The following is a 25,704-nucleotide window of genomic DNA, read 5'->3' on the forward strand; positions in this document are numbered from 1 at the left end:
CTTCCAATAATTGCTAGGTATCCTGGCCTTTCTGACACTCCAGCCATCTCCAGTGGCTGCTTAAGGATGAACAGTCCATAACTGGGTACCTACGAGACCACCTTCTGCAACCTATAACCTCCCACCAACCAGTAGGCTCCCACAGAGTGGGCCTCCTCAGGGTACCATCACTAAAGCAATGTCGACTGGGGGTTCCCAGGGGGAGAGCCTTCTCTGTGGGGTCACCTACCCTTTGGAACAGGATACCCCCAGGGATAAAAATAATCCCAGATCTTCGTACTTTCCGTCGGGCACTTAAGACCTTCCTCTTTCACCAAGCTGGGCTGGCATAATTAATTTTTTTCTTTCCTTTTCCTAATTGTGTAAATTTTATTCTGAAGATCTTAACTTAACTGATAAGCCAAATTGACTTAATTATTATTTATTGCTTCTATTCACATTTTTATATATATGTTTATTTTGACTGTTCACCGCCCTGAGTCCTTCAGGAGAAGGGCGGTATAAAAAATTAATTAATTAATTGATTGATTAAATAAATAAATAAATAAATAACTACAGCACAGGTGGCTAAATTCTGTGCCACAGCACTAGGGATTCATTGGAAACATGTGTCTAATCCAACATAGCTACCGTATTTTATACAGCAAATGTGGCAAACCCTTTGCACTGCTTATTCCATTCCCTTTTAGTATTAAACTGACTACGGGCCTCATAGGTTATGGATTGTAATTTTACTATAGTTAGACCATGTGTAATTGACAGACTGGATTTCATCATAGATTTTATCTGTTATTTATTATTTTATTCTAGAATTTTTAATTGGATATTCACCTAGTGTTTTTACTTGTTCTGGTTTCTGGGCTATCACTGTAATAATCTGAAATTAATTACCCCTGACCTAGAAGATGAAATGGAAATGAGGAGTTACTAGGTTGGGATGCAAACATCTGGATGACCACTTGGTGGTATCAAAGAGGTATGGAAAACAGAATTAAAGCACTTAATAAAATTTGCACTCTAAAAAAATAAAAATCGCTAACAGGATCAGTTAGTTGATCACTAAAATGAACTTTGTGATTAGCCAAATCATGTTTTCCAGTTAATAGACAAAATCTCCTCTCATTTCAGAATGTTTTAGAAATCAGATCAAATCAAAAATCAAATCAAATTAAAATCGAACTTTTGAATGCCAGCATAAATTAAAGATGTGTGTGTCTCATTATATTTTCTCTACAATTCAGATTAGGCCTCAATAGGATGATGAAACATTTGGGAAGAAAGATACAAGCCAAGAGACCAGTCCTTGAGGTCAAAATGGAGAAGATCTTCACAGCCACCATGGACTTCCCTTTGGTGCTCAGGTAGGTGGGGAGGAAGGAGATCTAAACACTGCAAAAGACCAGCATGCTAAAAGTAATGAACTTGGCTTCATGAATACTCACTATTATGACCAGTTATAGCACTTGAGTAAGGCATTATTAAATGGATCTGTTTCTTCTTCTCTGTCATGTTTTAGAAATATCATCAGATACTAAACATGCCTCAAAGATAAATATGTTTCCCATCCGTGCATGAATCAGAGATTTTTATTTCTTATCATATTTTCTCTACAGTTCAGATCCGGCCTCAGAAGAATAACGTAGCATTTGGGGAAAAAGATACAGGCCAAGAGACCAGCCCCAGAGGCCAAGATGGAGAAGATTTCCACGGCCACCATGGACTTCCCTTTGGTGCTCAGGTAGGTGGGGAGGAAGGAGATCCAAACACTGCAAAAGACCAGCATGCTGAAAGTAATGAACTTGGCTTCATTAAAGCTGTCGGGCAATTTCCTAGCCAAAAAGGCCATGATAAAACTCACGAGGGCCAGAAAACCCAGGTAGGCCAGGACAGTGTAAAACATGGAAGCTGAGCCTTCATTACATTCCAAGATTGTCTCTCCTAACAAGGAGTGGAAATCCAAGTTAGGAAATGGGGGAGAAGTTATCAGCCAAGTAGCACAAAGAACCGCTTGGACAAGAGGGCAGGATACAACAATGCAATTGGTCAGTGATTTTCCTAAGATTTTCTTTGTCTTGTTCCCTGGTTTGGTGGCCATGAAGGCCAGAACCACCATGACAGTTTTTGCCAAGACAGAGGAAACTGCAAGAGAAAAGAGAATGGCAAAGGCAGTTTGTCGGAAGAGACAGGTGAGCTTCCTCGGTTGACCAATGAAAAGGAAGGAGCAGAGGAAGCAGAGCAGGAGGGAGACCAGGAGGAGGTAGGTGAGATCTCGATTGTTGGCCTTGACGATCGGTGTGTCACGATGCTTATGGAAAATTGCTAGGACTGCCAATGTGATCAAAGAGAGAGAAAGAGTAAGAGATGCTAAAGTGTATCCCAGGATATCTTCATAGGAAAGGAAGTGGATCTTCTTGGCAATGCAGTGGTCCTTGTCCTTGTTGGGATATTGGTCTTCTGGACAAAGGTCACATTGAGCTGCATCTGAAAACAAGAATCTTTGTCTTAAGTATTTCAGAGGCACCCACAGTTAGCATTATCTCCAATCCAGCCTATGATCTCATGTGTGACTCTTTTCTGTTAGGTCCAATTCAAGAAGAATGTAAAGAATAGACAATTTATGATGCCTTTAATGGCAAATTGTCCTTGATTCCAGATGCCTGAGAATTAAATGCTTGGGGATTAGAATTCCTTCTCCTGTCACTGGGCATTTTCATTATTATTTTGGCTTTCTTTGTGAGTGAAGAATTGGCACTTCATTTCCCCCGCCCCCCCCCCTTTTTTTTACATATATATTTAAAGCCTAAGATGATTGACTGATCTATCAGTCAGGAATCCTGCTTTTTGCTGTTTTATCTCAGGGGCCAAACCTAGCACTACCTGACTCTGTGGTTACTTCCCCAAACCCCCATAACTTTAACCTTAGACTGTCTACTGTTGACCTCACCCCATTCCTAAGAGGTCTATAAGGGGCGTGCATAAGAGCACCAATGGGCCTGTCCTACTGTCTCCATTTATTTGTATCTTTATCCTCTACTTATAATCATGTTTATACTTATATCTGTTATTATACATGTTTGACAAATAAATAAATGACCAGAAAGCTCTTAATATTTTGATCTACTGAACGTCTTCCTTGATCCATTCGAAGAGTCCTCTACCTATCTGATTAGAAATTATATTTTATTATTTATACTTTCCAGAAATCACCCAAAATTTGATTTATATGCTGCCCTTCTCCGGAGACTCAGGGCGGCTTACAATGCGTTATTGATATATATTGATCCAACGAATGGCTTCCTTGATCCTGAAAGTTCTACCTTTCCAGTATACTCTACCTGTCTGATTAGAAATGGCCCCTTCTGGACAAGGGGCACATTGGTAGCAGCAAATCTGCTCGCCCTCTGGGACATGTCTCCTCTCTCCTGCCTGGCACCTCTTCAGGCCACACCTGGCAAAGGGCACCTTCTAAAAGAGAAAAGAAAGACTGGAGATAGTGTTATTTGATCACCTGATTGTAGGGACTCTCCAATGGCCATGATTTTGAGGACCAGGCATAAGTACCATCCATTTAGTGCTGTCATGACTTCAAATGGTCACTAGAGGAATGGTTGATCAACGCAATTATGTTCTTGATTTTTGCCTTTGAGTTACAATCACTCAATCAGAATCAGAACAGAGCTGGAAGAAACCTTGGAGGTCTTCTAGTCCGATTCCCTGCTCAAGCAGGAGACACTATACCATCTCAGACAAGTGATTGTCCTATCTCTTCTTAAAAGCCTCCAGTGATGAAGCATCTACAATGTCTGAAGGCAAGTTGTTCCATTGCTTAATTTTCCTCACTGTTAGGAAGTTTCTCCTTCATTCTAGGTTGCTTCTCTCCTTCATTAGTTTCCATTCACTGTTTCTTGTCCTGCCTTCTGCTGTTTTGGAAAATACGTTGAACCCTCCTCTTTTTGGCAGCCTCTCAAATACTGGAAGACTGCTATCATGTCCCGCCTAGTCCTTCTTTTCTCTAGACTAGCCATATCCAAGTCTTGCAACTGGTCTTCACATGTTTTAGCCCCCAGGCCTTAAATGTCTTAGTTGCTCTTCCCTGCACTTTTTCCAAAAAAGTTTTATCAAATGTGAGGACCAAAATTGGATGCAGTATTGTAGCTTTAGCCTTACCAAGACTTTGTAAAGCGATGTTAATAGTTTACATGATTTTGATTCTATGTCTCTATTTATACAACCAAGGATTGTATATTCGAACATGAATCTGATTCATAAAAAGCAGATCCTTCACCACACAACTTTTATCCTTTGTGAGTCAATCCACATCTTTTCCAGTGCGAAGGACATTCTTTATCTCCATTAGAGAATGAATCTTTCCCTAAATTCAGAACATCTCCTTCCAGCCTACCTTTGTGGCCCAGATAATTGCATCCAGGTCAATGGTGAAATCCTTGTCTGGGGGAGCCCGGGGGTCTATTTGCCCAACTTTCACTGGGACATAAGAGAGATTGGGGAAAAAAATCCAGTTGAGAAGATCATATTGAGCTGATGCCAATCCATCTTCTGAGAAGAAGATTTCATCTCCAGCAATGCTGTTGAAGTGGACATTCTTCAAATAGGGAAGAAGCTGAAAGAAAAAAAGATACTTAGGACCTGGGATAATTAAAAATGACAAGCCATGGTTTCACTTCATTTCACTTCTCATCCAAGAAACCTCTTCAGCTCTGACTGGATGGTGGGGAATGGAAGGATTTATACTTCTTACAGACAGCTGCTCATTTGCATCCTTTTAGAGAGTTGTTGAGGGCACTTGGAGGTTAATCGCAGAGCAGAAAACATCCTTCAGCCAAGAAGGCTCCACACCCATTTGTACTACTCAAGTGACCCTGAGGACACAGATAAACCTCCAAGTGGCCTCAAAATTCTCTGTAAAATAATGCAAATGAACAACTGTGTGCAAGGAATATAAGCATGGAAATATTCCATGTGACGTCACAGCAGCCGGAGGAGGCAAGGGATTCTTCTCCCGAGCCGATTCTCTGTTCGCTGTACCTGGCGGCTTCATTGAAATTTCTTTGAAGTCAACACTGAGTGGGAAAGCTTGGTGGAAAAGAGGGGAGTTTGCCAGCTCCGTGTGGAAAGTGCAAGCTGCACGAAGAGACTGAAGTTCCTCCCCGATGTCGGCACAGTGAGAGGATGCCTGTTATGGCACCCCGAGGCTGTGGCTATACTGCTTGAGGAAGTCTATTCATCCAAACCAAACTGAAAGACTGATTCAGTAATTTGAGACTGTGATTTGATTGGAAGCCGCAAGGTAGTGGAGTTTAAATTTTTTCCTACTCCCAGAGCCTAAACTGAGTGCGGTGGCAGTGAAGTTAGTTGGCAGTTTGAGAAGATTATCTACTTTGGATTATAACTGATTACTGCGATCTGATTTCACCCTGTTTTTACGATTGGTGAATTTTGAGTTTTGACTTACTGTTTGGGAATGTGATCCCCCACAGACCTTGGAAGAAAGAGTGCTGTGCTTCCTTTGATTTTCCTATCTTTGACTTAATACTAACATTTTCTGTTTTTTGAAAAATGCCATTTTATGAGCAATCACTTTTGAATTTGCTTTCGTTGCAAGAAGAGGTGGAGAACTGGAAAAGTTGGTGTCTGCTGCCATCTAGTGACCAAAATTGCTAACTACACCTAGATTCATTATAGTTGGACTTTCCCCCCCCCTTCCTTTTTTCCCTTTTCCTTTCCTTTCCTATTTCCTTTTAGATAGCCAGTAGGAATTAGATACCCAGTAGGAATTAGTGAGCAAATTTACCCCTAGTGTGGTTTGGACATTGGACGTAACGAAGTAAGAGTGAATTTTGATAATAGGTGGTGAAACCATTTGGTGTTGTATGATTGCTTGGAAAGACTTTTTAGGAATATCCAAAATGGCTACCATGACTACTACTTTGAAGAAGAAGGCAATTACAACTTCTTCAGCCTCATCTCCAGCCACTACCTTTGTGACACTACGAAGATCATCTGAAGACGTGGCTACTCCGGGAAAAGCATCGACGCAAGATATTCTCCAGTCTATACAGGAAACATTGATTAAAAATCAAGATTCAACGTCAAAAACCTTGGAAGAGCTGAAGAGGAATGTCGAAACATTAACTACTGAGACAAGGTTGTTTTATGCAAATTTTGAGGAGGTCCAAAATACTTTGACTAATCATGGGGAACAGATTCAAGCTTCCGAGATAAAGACCAAGAAGGTGACATGTAGGATGGAGTGGTTTGAACTCCGGCAAGCCTTGGCTAATAAAAAAATCAAGGAAGAGATCATATTCCTCGAAATGGAAAGATCTGGCTACTTCTTACGGTTTCAGAATGTCCCTGAAGAGAAAGGTGAGTGCTTGGATGTACTAATGGGAGAGATCGTTGCAGGAATTACTGGAAAAGATTTTGCAGAAGTTTCAAGAGATATTGACGATGTGTACCGAGCATATACCAGCTATGCTCGGTGCAACAAGCTCCCTAAAGAGATCCATGTTCAATTTACTAGAACAGCACTAAGAGATGAAGTGTTTCGGAAAACGAGGGACCAAGCTTTTACCTACAAAGATAACCGACTAACAGTATTGCCCCAGCTCCCAAGACGAGTACGAGACATTCGGAGGAAATATGACTTTTTGACAATATGGCTGAGGAAGCAAGGGATACGTTATCGTTGGCTTCTACCGGAAGGCCTGATATTTTCCTGGCAAGAACAGAGGTTATGATTGGAATCCATACAGGAAGTGCAGGACTTCGCAGAGGCCTATATTAATCTTAGTGACCAAGAGAGTGAAGGTGGTAACCTAGGTAAGAGCCAAGAAGAGGTAGCCCAGGAAACAACAGCCACAGAGCATATTGGACATGACAAAGACACGCCCCACTCTGGAGAAGAAAGAGGAACAAATTTCCAAATGGAGACCAGATCCCAGAAACTCAAGAATGCAGGTAAGTAGAGGTATGGATGAGGTGCTCAACCTGTTTTCTGTTAACATCAATGGTCTGAATGCTCCCATTAAGAGGAAAAAGGTCTGGGCTAAACTTCTAAAAGTTAATTATGATATTATATGTTTACAGGAGGCCCACATAAGGAAAGATCACTCTAAGATTTTAATTTATCTTAAACTGGGGAAGTTGTATGTATCCTTGGCTGACCAGAAGAAAAGGGGAGTTGTTGTTTACGATCAGAGAGGCCTGGTGAAACGTCAAGTATATGCAGATACTGATGTTAGAGATTAGTATTGGCCAAAAAATAGTATTGTTAGTAAATATATATGCCCCTAATGTTAACCAAATGGGTTTCTTTAAAGATTTGTATAAGAAAATTAATGAATTAAATTACGAGCATGTATGCATAGTAGGTGATTTCAACGCGATTGTTGATACTTCAATTGATTATGATCCAGAAAAGGGCTCTCCTAAATATAAAAAAGGACATAGGAAGGTACTCCCTAAAACATGGGATAACCTAAAAACAGAAATAGGGTTAAGAGACGTCTGGCGAGACTTCCATCCTATGCAAAAACACTTTACATATTTCTCCCCCAGGCATAGATCGTGGTCTAGGATAGATATGGTCTGGTCAACATCAGATTTGAAAGAAGACATAAATTCAGTTGAAATAGGGACGAATATATGGGCAGACCACCACCCCCTGGTAATAAAATGGAAGGGGTCCACTAGAAGAGCGAGATGGTCTATGAGGGCTGAGATCATGAAAGACGAGGGATTTATAAATATGATTAAAAAAGAATTAGATCATTTTTTTACCAAAAACAAGAGAGAAGATACTTCCCTTCAAAATATTTGGGATACTGTTAAAGCAGTAGTTAGGGGATTGGTAATAAAATATACAGCTACCAAATGGAGAAAGGAGAAAGCCAAATGGATTGAGTTACTGGCTGAATTGGAGAAAGCTGAAGGAGAACTGCGTTTAGATCCGCATAATAATTTGATTAAGGAGAAAATTGACTTGATTAGGCATGAGTTATCTATTCTAGACCAAAACGATTTGGCGAATAAAATCCAGAAATGTCGACAAAATCAATTTGAGCATGCTAACAAGCCGGGCGGTGGTTGTCATATAGATTAAGAAAAGAGGCAGAATCTAGAAAGATTGAATTTTTACAGGACTCTATGGGAAACTTGGTAGGTACTACAGAGCAAAAAGCAAAGGTGGCCCAAGATTTTTATACCTCCTTATATAGCTAAGAAATCCATCAGGAAGATAAACTCAAGAGGTATCTCCAGAATCTACAATTGGAGATGATTCCGGATTACTGTAAAGAAATTTTAAATGCAGAAATTACAGTTGGGGAAATAGCAGTAGCTATCAAGAAACAAGCCAATGGCAAAACTCCGGGACCGGATGGGATTCCTAGTGAATTTTATAAAGGAGTCTTTGACTCACTTAGCTTGTACATCAAAGATCTATTTAATGAGGTTTTACTATACCCTAAGATACCCCAGTCCTGGACGGAAGTCTACATTTCCCTAATCCCGAAACCCGAAACAGATAAAACTCTGATCCAGAACTATAGACCAATCTCGCTCCTGAATGTGGATTATAAGATTTTTGCAACAATACTAGTTGAGAGACTCTGGGTGTTCCTGTCCCGATTTATCCACCAAGACCAGAATGGTTTCCTGCCTCATAGGCACCTAAGAGATAACATAAGGGTGGTATTGAATGCCTTAGAATACTATGAGACACATTCTGATAAACCAATGGTAATGATTTTTCTGGACGCCCAAAAGGCTTTTGACAGAGTCAGCTGGAATTTTATAATACAACAATTGGAAGTGATGGGTTTTGGGCCTCAATTTACAAGGGCAGTTCAAGCCATCTATTCTAAACAGTCGGCAAGGCTATTGTTTAATGGATCACTATCAGATGAGATACAGATTTATAAAGGTACCAGACAAGGATGCCCTCTTTCACCGCTGCTATTTATTTTAACACTTGAACCACTTCTTAAGACGATCAGGCAGGATTCGGAAATTAAGGGCTTAAAAGTTAAAGGGGAAGAATACAAACTCCAAGCATTCACCGACGATTTGGTTTTCATATTAGAAGATCCCCTTAATACGGGACCAAAATTACTTACGAAATTAAATGAATACGGGGAGGTAGCGGGATTAAAAATCAATAAGGATAAAACCAAAATGTTAACAAAAAATTTGTCAGGTGCCCAAAAGGAACAGATCCAAAGTATTATGGGGATTAATTGTGTCAAAAAACTTAAATATTTAGGTATTTGGCTTACAAATAGATGTTCTTCTATCAAAGAGCTCAAATATTCTAAATTATTAATAGACACAGCGAATGAAGTGGAGAGATGGCGGCATATTCAGATCTCATTTTTGGGTAGAATTGTTGCGATAAAAGCCCATGTTTTACCGAAATGGATCTTTTTATTTCAAACGGCTCCTGCAAGATTGGATAAAATTTTTTTTTAGGAAATTAGACCAAATTCTAAGTAAATTTATTCGGCAGAGTAAAAAACCACGTATAAAAAGAAAAATGCTGCAAGAGCACAAAACAAGGGGCGGCTTGGGGCTCCCTATGTAGGAGCTTTATTACCAATCTTCATCCCTGGTTTGGATAAAAGATTGCGTGATCCTCTCAAGAAAGCGCATTTTAGCAATTGAAGGATCTGATTTGCAGCAGGGATGGCATTCCTTCTTGTGGTCTCAGAAAGACAAACAATCCAAATATTTTACAAATCATTATATTAGAGGAATTTTATTAAGGGTTTGGGAAACGGTGAAGAAGCAAGTTTACACACAGATTCCTAAATGGGTGTCTCCGTTAGAGGCAGTGACCCTTCCGATTGTGCACAACACAAAGAGGAACTGGGTTTATGGTGACTTGTTGGATGAAGTCGGGAGACTTAGACCTAGAGCCGATCTCCAAACTAGAGGATTAGATTTAGATTGATGGTCCTATGCGAAAATTCAAACTAGATTCGCTAGGGATAAACAGGAACATGGTATTTCCCTTCATTTACAAACTTTTGAAAAGTTTCTCCTAAGTGGCCGAATGAAATTTATTTCCAACGTTTACAATTTTCTTCAATCCAATTTTATGGCGGAGGAGATTGTAAAGGACACGATGATTGCCTGGGGGACAAATATTGGAACAACAATTCAGCTTGATGCATGGCAAAATGTATGGAACAAAACTATGAAACTGACCCTTTCTTCCCCATTCAAAGAAAACTTTTATAAGATGATCTACCGTTGGTATCTCCCCTCCGCCAGAATCGCTAAGATGCTCCCAGGATCCTCTGATAGATGTTGGAAATATGGGTCGGCCAAGGGTACTTTCTTCCATCAGTGGTGGATTTGTCCGTCGACTAGACGTTATTGGGGGAAAATACAGCAGTGGCTGCTGGAAATAACAGGTGTGAGTTTTCCCCTTCACCCAGACCTCTACTTACTAGGAATAAGACCGGACCACATTGACAACAAGGATTGGTACATATTTGTCCATGTCTCAACAGTGGCGAGAATGGCATTTGCCCAACTGTGGAAAGATGCAGATGACCATCTAATAATAAATAAGATTCTTCGATGTGCTGAGATGGACAGGTTAACATATATAATATTAAAAGATAAGAAAGACTCAATATATAATAGAAGTTGGGACAGATGCTTTGTCTGGCTTAAAAAAAGGTTAAACCTAGAAGATAGGTGATAAGATCGTTTTATTAGATTAAATAGATACTTAATAGGCTATATAATTCTTTATCATTTTGAAAAAACAGGCCAATTGTTTTGTAGATAATTAAAAGAACTTGATTGTATTGAAATGTCTGGTTAGGATGATATTAGTTAATATTAATTGGAGAGTGAGTTTAACTCTCGGTTAGTCATGTTTGTTGTTTCGTTTCAGTCTTGTGTTTATGTGTTCCTACATTTCATTTCTTATATTGTTTTCCAATCATTATTATGTGTTAATTTTACTGTAAATATTTAATAAAGATTTTTTTTTTTTTAAAAAAGGAAATATTTACTAAGTTGATCAAGAAACATCCACGGGATCTTTCTTCTCTAAAGATCTTTCAAATGGATGAAAGGTCACTGAGATTACCTGCCATGGTTGCACACTTGAGATCCTCTTTCCAAGCCTCCTCATGGCTGGTCGTGCTCCTGAGCCAAGCATGGTATCTAAAGCATGCGCCACAGCATAAATGGCATGGTAGATATTGTAGCTGAAATCCATCATGTTCACTTCAAACATGTAAGATGGCAGAGTCTGTAAATTCTCCTTTCCCGTACAGGGTTTTTTCCCCTTTTGAGGGATCTCTCCTGGTTTGTGGATCTTGCAACCAAAGAACCTTTCCCACCATGGAGGGAGAAAGACATCTCCTTGGGGGTTCAAGGGGTCTAAAGACAGAAGAAAGTGCCTGAATTCTGGGACATCGTGGCTATGATCCCTGAAATGCAAAGCACCGTGGAAATGCTTTACGGTATTAAAGAATTCCTTAGGTTCTAGGACACTAACATCCCAATGAGAAGTCAGGATCCAAACTTTTCCAAATGGCACCTTAGTCTTATGTTCATACACGGGCAAAATGATATATAGAGTTACAATTTTACTGGAGTCTCCAAACAAAACAATCACTTCAATTTTAAACCACGTTTGGAAAAATACTATTAATGTGAGTACCGTATTAAGATCCATATTTAACATTTTAGTGAAGGCCGGGCAGATCTCCTTCTCCTTGAGCATTGGCATCAGAGTTGAGATGAAATGTTCTCCCTTGTCAGTTTCTGGGGCCACCAACCCAACCCAGTTCCACTGGAAATACAGGAGCAGCTGGATTAAACCCACATATTGAGGAAATTCCTTGGGATTAATCCGGAAGAAGGAAGGATAATTCTTTCTGTCTCCTGGAGTGATTTTGAAGAAATCAAAACCAAACTGCAGAAAGGAGAATCTTGTTTTAGAAAGGAGTTTTTGAAGACAAGTTCAAAGGTTATGCTGATGTAAAGGATCACCATCCTGTGGTTTTTGGCTCCCCCAGTCAAGCTGTTTGACTTTGGTTGGAGTGAGAGTTCTCCAGTTACGTGAGAAGCCAAGAGAAAAAACCATCAACCTGATTCACACAATAAATCGGACTGAAGAGTGGCTACACTTAGAAAGAATTAGTTAGGGAGGAAATCATGGAGTGAATCATTTCAGAAAGACCTTATTGTTGACCTCTTTGTCATGGGGGCATCAAGAAAAATATCCTGACAGACATAATTCAAAAATAAACTATTCAACTCTTGCATGAGTTCTCCAAATCATGGACCCCTGATTGCCCAAAAATAACATTGACTTCGTCTTTGTATTCTGAGTGCGCTTCTGTTCTGAATCTGCTCCCTACTGATATCCTATGAAACGCCCTTACCTGTGGGACCTTGAAGATGCTGAAGATGGAGGCCATCTGCTTTGAGGATTTGGTGTTGAGATCTCCGATGACAGAGAGAAGAGGGTCCAGCTTGTCACATTTGTAATCTGGAACCATTCGGCCTCGTGTAGACAGCAGAGAGAGGCTGTTCCAGGAAATCCTCGTAAAAATCTGTCTATTGTCATAGATATGGAAGCCAAGTGTGATGTTGGGGAGGATGGCCAAATCCTTGTTGATCTTTGTTACTGCATGTACCAAGGCAAGAAAGAACTGGTAGTTCTTGCAGACAATACTATAAAATAAAACGCTTTGGAATATTACAGGGAAATTTGTGTGTTGTGATGTACTTTTCCTTCTCTATCTGTGTGTGTGTGTTATGTATTTTCTCCTAGACTTTGGGAAAGGGGAATCCATTTCTTGCGATCCTTTGGTCAAAGGTTGTGGTTAAAATATTATATAGATGGTACTCTCCTAACATCATGGTAAGTGCAAATAAGGGCTGAAATTACTAAAGGACATTTAAAAAGAGCATTAATGATTCCAAAAGTAGGTTTGCCTTTTTTAAAAAAATACAGAATAATAGATTTGGGACACTGGAGGTCTTCTAGTCCAAAACCCTGCTGGAGCTGGAGACCATACAGCATTCCATACAAATGGTTGTCCACTCTCTTTTTGAAAACCTTCAGTGATGGTACAACCACAGCTTCTGAAGGCAACCTATTCCATTGGTTAATTCCTCTCAGCATTAGGAAATATAGGTTTCTCTTTTCCTTGGTTAGTTTCCAATTATTGTTTCTTGTCTTGCTTTTGGTGCTTTTGAAAATAGTTTGATCCCCTCTTCTTTGTAGGATCCCCTCAAATATTAGAACAGTACTAAATCTGATTTCTAAAGACACCTCCATTCTGTAAAAGGATTAGGCTTTTCTTTGAGTTTTCCATCATGACCTTCTGTAAAATTTAAATTATAATGAAAAGAAGGACTAGGGGAGAGATGATAGCAGTGTTCCAAGATCTTAGGGGCTGCCACAAAGAAGGAGTCAAGCTATTCTCTAAAGCACCCGAGGGCAGGACAAGAAGCAATGGGTAGAAACTAATCAAGGAGAAAAGCAACAGGGTTTCCTGTCTAAGCAGGGCGTTGGACTAGAAGACCTCCAAGATCCCTTCCAACTCTATTATTCTATTCTAATCTATAAGTCTTCACTCAGTTGGCATAGTTTCTAGCCTGTAACCCCTTCCTCAATGTTTATGCTGTTTCATCTTGATGAAACTGGAACATTCTAGCCTATTTAATGCATCTTTATCTGGGGAAGGACCAAGGCTTCTAAACTTCATCAGAACATTGTGAACATCACTAGAAGAATAATTTCTGAAAGGACTCCCTGAACCCAAAACAAAGAGGACAATCTTCTCCTCTTTCCCTTTCAGATGAACAAGGCGTTGAGTTAAGTTGCTGCTGCCATGGGAGTGAGGATGGATAGATGAGATATATGGGCTTTTATGTTGCAGATTTCTAAAGTTGTGAGCTGCCCAGAGTCACCGTTATGTGAGATGGATGGCCATATAAATTTGTGTAATAATAAAATAAATAATACCGGTCTGAAAGTGGCCTCAGTGATGGCTCACTGTTGAATTCCATCTTTGTAAAGTCGGCAAAGGTTACCAGGGGCAAATTCCCCCCAATAATGAGATCACCAGGCTTGTAATAGTCCTCCAGAATCTTCAAAGGGTTCCTAAGTATACATACACTTTGCATTATCTTATCAGTCGTTGTTGAAGGCTGGAGCCACAGGAGAAGCAACAGGAGAAGCAGCCCATTCATGATCCTCACCTTCCTTCCTGAATCAAAAATCAATGTGTCAGCATTCCGAGTAATGCACCCATTGAAAGGAGAACTCTGAGGCAGGTAGATTCCTCAAAGAACATGTTTATTGGATACATCATATCGGCACAGCCGGTGAAAACCAACTCTGAACATTCCCACGGTTTTCACCTAATTAGAAATAGAATAACAGAACTGGAAGGTACCTTGGAGGTCTTCTAGTCCAACCCCCTGCCTAGGCAGGAAACCCAACACCACTTCAGACAAATGGTTATCCAACATCTTCTTAAAAACATCCAGTGTTTTAAAATTAAAAGAATAAAATTTCCCCCCTCCCAGGTGTCACCAGTCACATTTTCCAATGAATACAGCTGGCAGGCTCCTCTCCTCCTTCATCAGCCACCTATTACTATGACCTTGGTTCCCACAGGAAAAACTTTTTATTTTGACTGTTACAGTAGGTGGGCTAACTACTTCCCCCCTCCCTTTCCCCTCTCAGGCTTCGTGGCAGCTATGAAGCAGCCCAAGATGGCTTCAGCCAGGTCTGTTTCAGAGTTGACATTATGTTCATCAAAAGCTGGATTTAGTCCCCAGGAAATCTCACTCAGACTTGAACACAGCAGTCTATGCAACTTGGGTGGCTTCAGGGCAAATTTATATCAAGAATGCTTCCACTTACTTGTGTTTGAGTTGTCATCAAAGAGAAAATTGATACCCATTAAGTTTCACTGTTAGCAAGAAATTACTTCTGTGCAAGACGCGCTGAGGAGACATTTGTAGCCTCTCTTTGGAGAGCCCAGAGCTTATTTCTTTCAAGCAGGTTTTATCTTGGAAATATTTTCTGGGTAGAAATCCACAGGGGATACATTAAGAATTATTGTTGTTCTGATAATTGCAAGGCAGACTAACATCCTACTTTACTTAGCAATAGTGTCTCTTTGTATACTAGAAGAGGAAAAACATGTTTGTGTCTTTTATTGATGCAAGGATCAGATGGACTTGAGGGTCAGGATACAGGTGGTATTCGGCCTACCTGAAACTGAGTACCTGCACCCAAGATCGAATCTGGCCTGTGCCTTAGTCTGTTTGGACAGAGTTAGAGTCAAGGGGAAAAGTTCCAGAATAACAGAGTTGGAAGGGACCTTTGAGGTCTTCTAATCCAACCCCTTGTCCTGGCAAGAAACCTGTTGTGACTCTGACCCCTGAGCCCATCTTATCGGAGGGAGAAAACTCCGAAAGTGAAGGAGAGGAGTTGGCAAGGCCTCCCTCTCCAGGACCCTCCTCTCTGGCAATGCCTCAGGTGTCTCCCGAAGGAGAAGAGATTGGCCAGGAGCCAGGCATTTCCGATCAGCCACAGTTAGACAGCGACGGAGATAAGTCTTGGCTGGATCTCCGCCAGCGTCTGAAAAACAAGCGCACGCAGCAGAGAAGGAGGCATGCCAGAGATTAAGCTGAGTCACTGGACCACACCCCACAGGGGATAAAAGGGGGTGTGGTGGCCATTCAGGCTTTGTGATGGACAAAACTGAACAAGTCATTGTCGAGCCTCGGTTGGGTCTCACCATCACTGGGGAGGACGACGAGGAGGGGGCAAGTTGCTGGACTCTCCGGGGGCGTGTCATCAGCTGTTTGAGAAGTCTTTACCACTCGCGCACAAAACAAAGCAAACTCTTTCATCAGAGATAGGGGGGGCATGGAGTTTGCAGATGATGCTGCCTTGTGATGTAACAGAGGCGCGCTCCTCCTACAGGCCAGCTAGGGGAAGGAGGGATGATGTTGACTGTTTGATTGCTAATTGATTTATTGTGCTCCTCCTACAGGCCTGCTAGGGGAAGGAGGGGTGATGTTAACTGTTTAATTGCCACTTGATTTATTGCTGCGTATATAAAAGGCGCTACACTGCGATTGTGTGTAGCGCTAACTTTAAACCTTGTTTCCGGCTTGTGCCTTTCTCCTGCCTGTGTTTGCTGTGCTGAACCTAATTAAAGGATTGCAACTGCTTTATTCCATTCTGGTGTTGGCTTGTTTCCAGTGCAGTTCAGTGGACTGGCCGAGAGAAAGTTAGCGCTCCCCCACCCACCAATTTCAACTGCCTATGTTCCCTAGCTGCGGTCCTGCAAGAAAGGCTGTCAGTGATGGCAGAAAGGACGGTGCTAGGTGATTCGGAGTTGGAGGTCCCTCTAGAGGCTGACGTGAGGAGGTGGTTGTGGAAGAGGAGAAGCTACAAACAGCAACCCCTCACCAACCGGTGGTCAGACCCAAGCTGCGCCAGCCACGTGAGGAGGACTGTGTGGAGACGGCTGGTGCGCAGAGTCAAGGGCTAGACCCTTCGGGACAGGTTTCCGGTGGGGGCTGGTGGCCTAGTTCTATTCATACCGGGCCCCAATGGCCATCTACCCCCCCATTGGGTCCGTCATTTAGAGGTTGGCGGGAGAGACGTTGGACAGACGATGAAGAGGCGGACTGGGGCTATGATACTACAGGGCCTGAACCCAGTGCTATGGATGCCATAAGAGATCGGTTTGGAGAAGGGAGTTTCCGGGATGCCCCGTCTTGGCAACCCTGGGCCACTGGGGCGGAGCCGTTACAAGGCACGTCTTGGCAGGATGAGGGCCTTTCCAGGCCAGAGGCTCGGTTTCGCATCACTAGCCCCAAATTCCGAAGGGAACAGGAAACTGGAAAAGGAAAGGGCCAAATCGAAGACCGGGACTACCACCTGCCTAAGAGGGAGGATAGCACCAGGGGCTCCGAACAACCATCAACCAGAAGAGAGGTAGGAGCTGGAAGGTGGGCACAACATCCTGTGGGGGAACGGAGGCCCGTTGGAGACCTGAGGAGAGATGGGGAGAACAGACCACCTGTACCGCCCCCAGCACGGATCCTGGTTCCTGGGATGTGGGCATCACCTCCAATCTGGGGCCCTCCTTCACTGCAAGCCACCTTTGATGGGAGCCCAGCCCATGTGGCGTTGTTCTTAAGCCAGGTGGTTAGTCATCTAGACCAGTATGGTCACTGGTATCCGTCACAATGGGCCATGGTGGTAGCCATTACGGCTGTGTTAACCGGCGATGCAGCAGACTGGGTGGCGGGATTACATCGCAACCATGCTAGAGAATTGGTGGACATGGGTAGGTTCTTGGAAGCTCTCCGGTCTGCTTTTGAGGATGACTCCAGTGTACAAATCGTGGAAGGAGATCTTGTAGCCCTCAAACAGCGGGGTGTTCCTGCAAAGGACTATGTACGTGATTTCTGGAAAATTGCTAGTCGCTTAAGTGACTGGCCTGAACGGATGCTAGTCCAGCAATTTCGGATGGGGCTGGATCATGAGTTACGTCAAGCCTGTGCGTACCGAGGCCTGGCTCCGCACCTGGCTGTTTGGTTTAAAGCCGCTATTGAACTGGACATTACACTCCGGGAGTTTAGGCCTCGGTCGGAAGTTAATGTGGGACAGAGATGGGTTCCCATGGAGAGGACCTCAGAAAAGCTGCCAACCACGCGGGTTCAAGTACCTCTGCCCAGCAGTGTCCCACCTGAAAGGTCTCAGCGACCGGCATTTCGTTGTTTTCGCTGCAATCAGATAGGACACAGAGCGGCTGAATGCCCTGTACCTCCATTACGAGTACAGGTCCAAAAGCCGGCTACGGGGGTAGCAACCAGAGGCCGACCTTGGCAGCCACAAGAACGTACCCAAGCACTTCAAGGACCAAAGTCCGTCATAGACCATCAGGCTCGTGATATTACACCAACCACTGTGGCGGGGAAATTCCCGGTGGTGTCGGGGGACAGTGATGTCGATGAGCTGGAGGACCCTATGGTGAGCAAAACTGTGTTCCCTTTTGTCATACATGTGGTGCTGAGGAATCCCCGAAGCACAATGGGTTTTCAGTATGGCGCTTTAATAGACACTGGATGTACCTGTTATCTGGTGCGGAGAAGTGTGGTGGATGCTCTGGGCCTACAGATAAAAAAGCTAAAAGTTCCTGTGAAGTTCGAACAGATGGACGGGTCGTTATTGGGGGGGGGGCACCACGTAACTGAACAAGTGTTGTTGGCGATAGGTGAACATCAAGAGTCCATCCAGTTTATTGTGGTTGAAAAAATGATAGAGCCAGTTATTCTGGGTCTCACATGGTTAGATAAATGGCAACCTCACATCTGGTGGGAGGGGGGTTATCGTAAGCTTAGAATCCCTTTGGGACCTGCTGTCCCGTCCCCTGCTTCTTCAGTGGGACAGTCGAGTGAGGGACAGGACAATAGCTGTGCCTCCACAGAGGTGTTGCTTACACCGGACTTTCCTATTGTTTACCAAGAACTTTCAGCCGTGTTTAGTGAAGAGGAATGCGAAGTACTACCCCCCCCATCAGACTACGGATTGTGCTATCGAGTTGGTGCCTGGGGCTAAGTTACCGAAACCTCAAATGTATTCCATGACCCAACAAGAATTATCCGAGTTATGACAATATATCGACAAAAATTTAGCTAGAGTTTTCATTGTCCCTAGTAGATCTAGGATGGCTGCCCCAGTCTTCTTCAGGGAGAAGAAGGACGGTGGGGTTCGGTTATGTGTTGACTTCCGAGATTTGAATGGAGTATGTATAGAACATCTATACCCCCTTCCGCTTATGAAGGATTTGTTAGCTGCGCTATCTACAGGACGGGTATTTACAAAACTCGATTTACGGGAAGCGTACTACCGAGTACGTATCAAACAGGGCGATGAATGGAAGACCACTTTCAACTGCCCTCTTGGTAGCTACCAATATAGAGTTATGCCGTTTGGACTTCAAGGCGCTCCAGAGGTGTTCATGCAGCTTATCAACGAAGTTTTGCATGAACATTTGTATAGAGGAGTTCTTGTTTATTTAGACGACATTCTAATATATACGCGCACCTTGGAAGAACACGTTGTGTTAGTCCGTCAGGTTTTAGAGAAGTTGTTAGCTGCTAAACTGTTTATAAAACTTTCGAAATGTGAGTTCCATAAGTCAAAAATAGATTACCTCGGGTACAGGATCTCAAGCGATGGGATAGAAATGGATCCACGTAAAGTCCAAGCTATAGTTGAGTGGCAAGCACCGAAAACCAGGAAACAACTCCAAAGTTTCCTTGGTTTTGCGAATTTCTATCGCCAATTCATCCCCGCATTTGCCGCTATAGCACTACCGTTAACAGACCTGTTACGCACTAAATCCCCTGTGATAAAACCAAGGCCAAGCCAGTTATTGCAATGGACAGCTCAATCTCAAAGTGCGTTTGAACAGTTGAAATATCTTTTCACCAGAGAACCGGTACTTAAACACCCTGATCTGTCTCGTGAATTCATCGTTCAAGCCGATGCTAGTGACGTTGCTGTGGGAGCTGTGTTGCTGCAAAAAGATGAACAGGATAGGATACACCCTTGTGCTTATACCTCACGCAAATTAAACACCACAGAGCGAAGGTGGGCGATCTGGGAAAAGGAGGCCTTCGCTGTCCGTTGGGCTCTACTTACGTGGCATCACATCCTGGAAGGGGCTACTATCCCATTTGAGGTATGGACAGACCATAAAAACTTAGAGGCATTACAAATGCCTAGACGTCTGTCCCCAAAGCAACTACGCTGGGCACAATATTTTCGAAGATTCAATTTCAGACTCAAATATGTGCCAGCAGGAAAGAACTTCCTCGCCGATGCACTTTCTCATATGCCACAATATAACAGTAAGCGCGAGGAAGTAGTGGAATCTCTTATACCACCTATTGAGAGTGGGCATGCGGTTGCGGCGGTGTTACGGAAAGAAGCGTCTTTCTTAACGAATCTTCGGATAGCTATCAGCCAGGATACGTGGGTAAATCAAAACCAAACGTCAGTAATCCTACGAGATGGATTAGGGTGGAATGGGGATCGTTTATACATTCCAGAACCTCTTCGAGCTACAGTTTTAAGACTGTGCCATGATGCCAAATCAGCAGGTCACTATGGTTTCCTTAAAACACTTCACCTGATTAGACGTCAATTTTGGTGGCCACGAATGCATGGTGAAATTGAATGTTACGTAAAAACGTGCCCAACATGCGCGGCAGCAAAACCATGGTCAGGGAAACCACTCGGTCGATTACAATCAGTGGCTGATCCTAGTCGTCCGTGGGAGGAGGTGGCGATGGATTTTATAGTGGACCTACCGCCCAGCAATGGACATACCGTTATTTGGACAGTAGTAGACCTATTTTCAAAGCAGGCGCATTTTATACCCTGTCGGGGTTTACCATCTGCCCGACGATTGACAGACATGTTTATACAACATATCTACCACCTTCACGGGGTCCCGAAGCATATTTTATCAGATCGGGGTGTCCAGTTCACCGCCCAGTTTTGGAGGTCTTTCATTCATAGGATAGGGTCTACTCAAGGATTAAGTTCAGCCTTCCATCCCAGTACAAATGGAGCAGCTGAACAGGCTAATGCCGCTGTGGAACGATATCTACGTTGCTACGTTTCGTATCAGCAAACTGATTGGTCTGGCTTACTCCCGTTCGCTGAAGTCACGTACAACAATATCAGCCACCATAGCACGGGATTTTCTCCTTTCCAAATCATCTATGGAAGAGAATTCCCTGCCATACCTGAGGTAGAACCTCCAGCTACAGGGGTATCTACGCATTCCGGTTGGACCGACAAGATCCGACAAACGTGGCCAGCGGTAAAAACGGCGCTTCAAAAAGCAGCAAATGAATACAAACTTTATGTTGATAAAAAAAGAGCCGACCCAAAACTGTTTTCTGTATGGGATCACGTGTATCTATCTACAAAATACTTGAAATTGCGATTACCTAGTAGGAAACTAGGTCCCAAATACATAGGTCCTTTTCCTATAACATGTGTGATCAACCCTGTCACTGTCATGCTTAAGCTACCTTCACTGTTAGGAAAAATACATCCTGTTTTTCATAGCAGCCTCCTTAAACCTGTCAAAGAGGAAAGGCCCACACATCAGCCTCTTTCCCCGGGACCGAGTCATTCAGATCAATATGAGATAGATAAAGTATTGGATTCACATCTACATAGAGGCAGGTTACAGTACTTAGTACGGTGGAAGGGTTATCCACTAGCACAAGCATCTTGGGTGGCAGCTCCAGACGTTCATGCCGACCGGTTGCTCCGTCGGTATCATCGTAAATATCCAAATAAACCAGGTCCCAGTGGGTAGAACGGTTGCTATGCTAACATCTTTATTTTATTTCCTGCAGGTGGATTCCTGGTAGAGAGGAGCTGCCTGTCAAGCCTCGGTTGGGTCTCGCCATCACTGGGGAGGACGATGAGGAGGGGGCAAGCTGCTGGACTCTCCGGGGGCGGGTCATCAGCTGTTTGAGAAGTCTTTACCACTCGTGCACAAAACGAAGCAAACTCTTTCATCGGAGATAGGGGGGGCATGGAGTTTGCAGATGACGCTGCCTTGTGATGTAACAGAGGCGCACTCCTCCTACAGGCCTGCTAGGGGAAGGAGGGGTGATGTTAACGGTTTAATTGCCACTTGATTTATTGCTGCGTATATAAAAGGCGCTACACTGTGATTGCGTGTAGCGCTAACTTTAAACCTTGTTTCCGGCTTGTGCCTTTCTCCTGCCTGTGTTTGCTGTGCTGAACCTAATTAAAGGATTGCAACTGCTTTATTCCATTCTGGTGTTGGCTTGTTTCCAGTGCAGTTGGGTGGACTGGCCGAGAGTCATACTGTATCTCTGGAACTTCGTTATCTGCCTTCCTTGGATTTATTATGGACTGGACTTGACAATACTTTGGCTTTGTGAATTTATTTTGGTTTATCTGACAGAGGAGGAACACCTCCCTCTGTGAGTAAAGTTTTTGGCAAGCAGCTACTGGGTTGCTGCCAATTCTGTTATCGAAGGAAATTATTGTCTGCAAGTTTATTTTAACTCCTGGCTGACTGTTTGTGTGCATGTGTGAGACGGGGACAGAACAAAACCCTATACCATTTCAGACAAACGATACTCTTAAAAACTTCCAGTGTTGGAGCATTGACAACTTCTGGAGTCAAGTTGTTCCATTGGTTAATTGTTCTAAATGTCAGGAATTTTTTCCTTAGTTCTAGATTGCTTCTCTCCTTGATTATGTTCTGATCCATTGATTCTTTCAGAAAACAATTGAAAAGTAGGAAGGAATTCTACAAAGCCTCAGGAAACAAATGCTCACATTGAACCTAATCCTTTAAAACACTAAAATATTTTTTAGAATTCAATTAAAAGGAATAAAAGGCATGCTTCTGGCTTTGTATAACAAGCTGGGATGACCAATGCAGGTTGAAATGGACAGTCTAAAGAAATTTAAGGTATTTACGCCTGCAAATCCTCCAGCAAACAAAAAAGTCATTGGCACCCGATGGGTCTACAGAATCAAAAAGAAGCCAAATGGTGAGTCATTGTACAAGGTCAGACTTGTAGCTCAGGGTTTCGCTCAACGTTATCCTGAGGACTACACAAATACCTACTCACCGACAGTCCGGACTGAAAGTGTAAAAATTGCTTTAGCCACCGCCACTATTCTTGGCTTAGAAGTTTTCCAGTTCGTTGTTGACACGGCTTATCTACATGCTAGATGAGGAGATCTACGTGAAAGGTCCTCCAGGGTTCTGACAGCAAGAAGGTGATACCTGGTTTCTACACAAAAGTCTTTATGTTCTGAAACAGTCTGGTTTAATGTGGTACTTATGTCTTACTGACAAACTAAATTCAATGGGCTTTATTAAGTCTGAAACTGATGAATGCGTGTTTACAAAAAGATCTGATAATATATATGAGATAGTTCTTGTTTATGTTGATGATATTGTTTATATTGGTCCAAATAAGCAGATGAGTGAGAATTTTGCTAAAGCTTTGCAGAGATATTTCACATTGAAATCTTTAGGTCATGTTAACACTTATTTAGGTGTTCAGGTCGTCAAAACGCAGAAGGGGTTTAGTCTCTCACAAGAGGATAAAATTGAGCAAATTTTGCATCATTGCAACATGAAAGATGCTAATACAGTACGCATACCCATGCAAACAGATTTTCACAACTTGGCACATGAACCAAGTCCTGAGTTCGAGGATCATACACTCTATCGTTCAGTTATTGGGTCACTGTTGTATATTAGTAGTTGGACTAGACCCAACATTGCACTTAGTGTTAATCTCTTGTCCCGACACGTAGGTAAAGCAAAACAGTTTCATTGGACATGTGTAAAGAAATTATTGAAATACCTAAAGCACACTAAAAATATGAGGTTATTGTCAGAACGGACATATACTGATCATGCAGAATTATGTAGTTATGCAGATTCTGATTGGGCGAGTGATAAGAAATCACATAAAAATACTTCAGGTTATATGATGTTCTTAAATGGATGTCCTATTTACTGGCATGTGCCAAAACAGAATTTTGTTTCTTGTTCATCTACTGAGACTGAATATGCTTGTTTTTCAGATGCATGTAATTCCCTAACATGGTTTGATGCTTTGGTCACAGATATCTGGACACACCCGATCTGACTGATCACCGTGATGGAAGACAATGAATCTGTGGTTCATATTTCTGAATCACGTTTCACGGGTTCTAGGTCCAGACACATTGACATCCGTTATAAAAATATAAAACAATTAGTGAAACAAGGTTTTGTAAAATTGCAGTATGTGCTTACACATGATCAGATTGCTGATATCCTCAACAAACCGCTTCCAGCAGCTCAACACGAGTATCTGTGTAAGAAGATGTGCCTTACCTGAGTGCCTTAACTGATGTCTGCTCAACTGACAAAGAAGGGGTTGTCACTGTGTTATGTGTTTGCCAGCTGAGCGTCCATTCTGAGCATTACTGTAGCCTGCCAGACAACTTTATCATGTCTCTGTAGCAACAGAGATAAGACTGTCTTATCTCTGTCTTATCTCTGAGCTACTGCACATGTCCAAGTTTAAGGAAGAAACTTCCTGATCTTTCCTTTTGTCCGGTAACAATGTAGTTAATAAGTTTGTTTTATTTCTTTATAATAAAATGTTTCTTAGAATATATTTCAGGCTTTCTTTCTTTAAAGTATACAGCATGGAAAAACAAGATCCATCCGTCTCTAATCAAGTGCAATTACCCCAGGGGGGACTATTGAAGCTGATTTACGCTTTGACACAAAAGTCTATTACATATACCAATTGACATGCTTATCCAATAACTCTATTTATAGTTCGATTTGACATCCAATTATACCATTGACTCCAAGACATATAGCAATCTGTGTCCCCCCCGTCCTTTCAGGAACATAGTAAGCCGATCTGATTCCGCACAATTCATTATTTTCTGAATTACTACTTGTTCAGGTGGGCTAATATCCATCTTCCAGTATTGGGCCCATGCCAATCTTGCAGCTGTTGTTATATGCAGCAGCAGGTACCATGCCGTTCTATTAACATTTTCGGGTCTTATCCCTAATAAAAATACCTCAGGATGCAATTGTATACGCTGCCCCAACATTTCATTGAGCCACTTCAGAATATTCTTCAAAAATTTCATTGCCTCTCGGCAGGTCCACCATTGGTGGAAATATGTGCCTTCTTTAACGCCACATTTCCAACAGACTGAGGGTGTTCCAGGGAACATTTTTGCGAGTCTGGCCAGCGGTAAATGCCATTGATATGCCATTTTATATATATTTTCTTTATATCCTATTGACTGGGTTAATTTCATATTCTTAGTCCAAATTTCGCTCCACCTCTCAGGCTCTTTTGAATAACCTAGATTCCTCTCCGAGGCATGAACCAAATTCTTCACACCTTCCTCACCTACCTCCATAGCCATAAAGAATTTATAACATTTTGATAACACCTTTTCATCCACCCCCAATAATATTCTATCCAAAATCTGCACCTCTCGGCTAATCCCAAGTCTCTGTCTATCTGTCATATACTTACTGCTAATTTGCATGTACGTCCACCAGTCTAGGTTCACTCCTTGTTCCTGAAGTAACAATTTAGTTTTTAACTTCCCATTCGTGTCTAATCTTCCTTTGTAAGTCATTTTTTTCTCTGGATTTTACAGACTCGGATAGATCACAGCTTCCACAGATGAAACCCAGAGTGGTACCTTATTATAATATGTTTTCCTAATTTCCATCCAACTCTCAATCAGGACCCCTTGAATGTGATGTTTCGTAAAGTATGCTGGGGGTTTGCCTCTCTGCCACCATAGGTGGGCATGCCACCCCTGTTGGAGATCATGACCTTCGATTGCTAACAGACGTCTCCTTTGTAATGTAATCCACTCACGGATCCAAACCAAAACCGCCGAATTATAGTAATACTTCCAATTTGGGACCCCCAACCCGCCTTGTTCTTTCGGTTTCTGCATCGTTTTCAACTTAATTCGAGGCGTCTTGCCCTGCCAAATAAATCTATTTGTAGCCCTGTCCAGGTTCCTAAAAAAGGTTTTATCTA

General features: G+C 42.4%; 1 protein-coding gene across 1 annotated transcript; it reads right to left on the reverse strand.

The window, feature by feature from the left end:
• Nucleotides 1-1,576: 1,576 nt before the first annotated feature.
• Nucleotides 1,577-12,551, reverse strand: LOC132712123 (vomeronasal type-2 receptor 26-like). The gene is made up of 5 exons (XM_087883569.1): nt 12,468-12,551; nt 11,129-11,962; nt 4,403-4,621; nt 3,336-3,465; nt 1,577-2,481 (listed from the first exon to the last, which is right to left on the reverse strand). Exons 1-5 carry the CDS (start codon nt 12,549-12,551, stop codon nt 1,577-1,579), a joined length of 2,172 nt encoding a protein of 723 aa, XP_087739695.1.
• Nucleotides 12,552-25,704: the final 13,153 nt, after the last annotated feature.

The sequence above is a fragment of the Pantherophis guttatus genome, chromosome 1, assembly GCF_059756535.1.
Source record: "Pantherophis guttatus breed Tessera chromosome 1, ASM5975653v1, whole genome shotgun sequence".
Lineage (NCBI taxonomy): Eukaryota > Metazoa > Chordata > Lepidosauria > Squamata > Colubridae > Pantherophis > Pantherophis guttatus.

What these genes read in the sequence shown, in the direction of transcription:
- LOC132712123 (XM_087883569.1), bottom strand. Translation starts at nt 12,551, where the DNA reads ATGGTTCCAGATTACAAATGTGACAAGCTGGACCCTCTTCTCTCTGTC. An exon ending in CAATTATCTGGGCCACAAAG is followed by an intron (nt 3,466 to 4,402) that starts GTAGGCTGGAAG and finishes TTTCTCTTTTAG; the next exon opens with AAGGTGCCCTTTGCCAGGTG. An exon ending in GGCCATTTCTAATCAGACAG is followed by an intron (nt 2,482 to 3,335) that starts GTAGAGTATACT and finishes TCTTGTTTTCAG; the next exon opens with ATGCAGCTCAATGTGACCTT.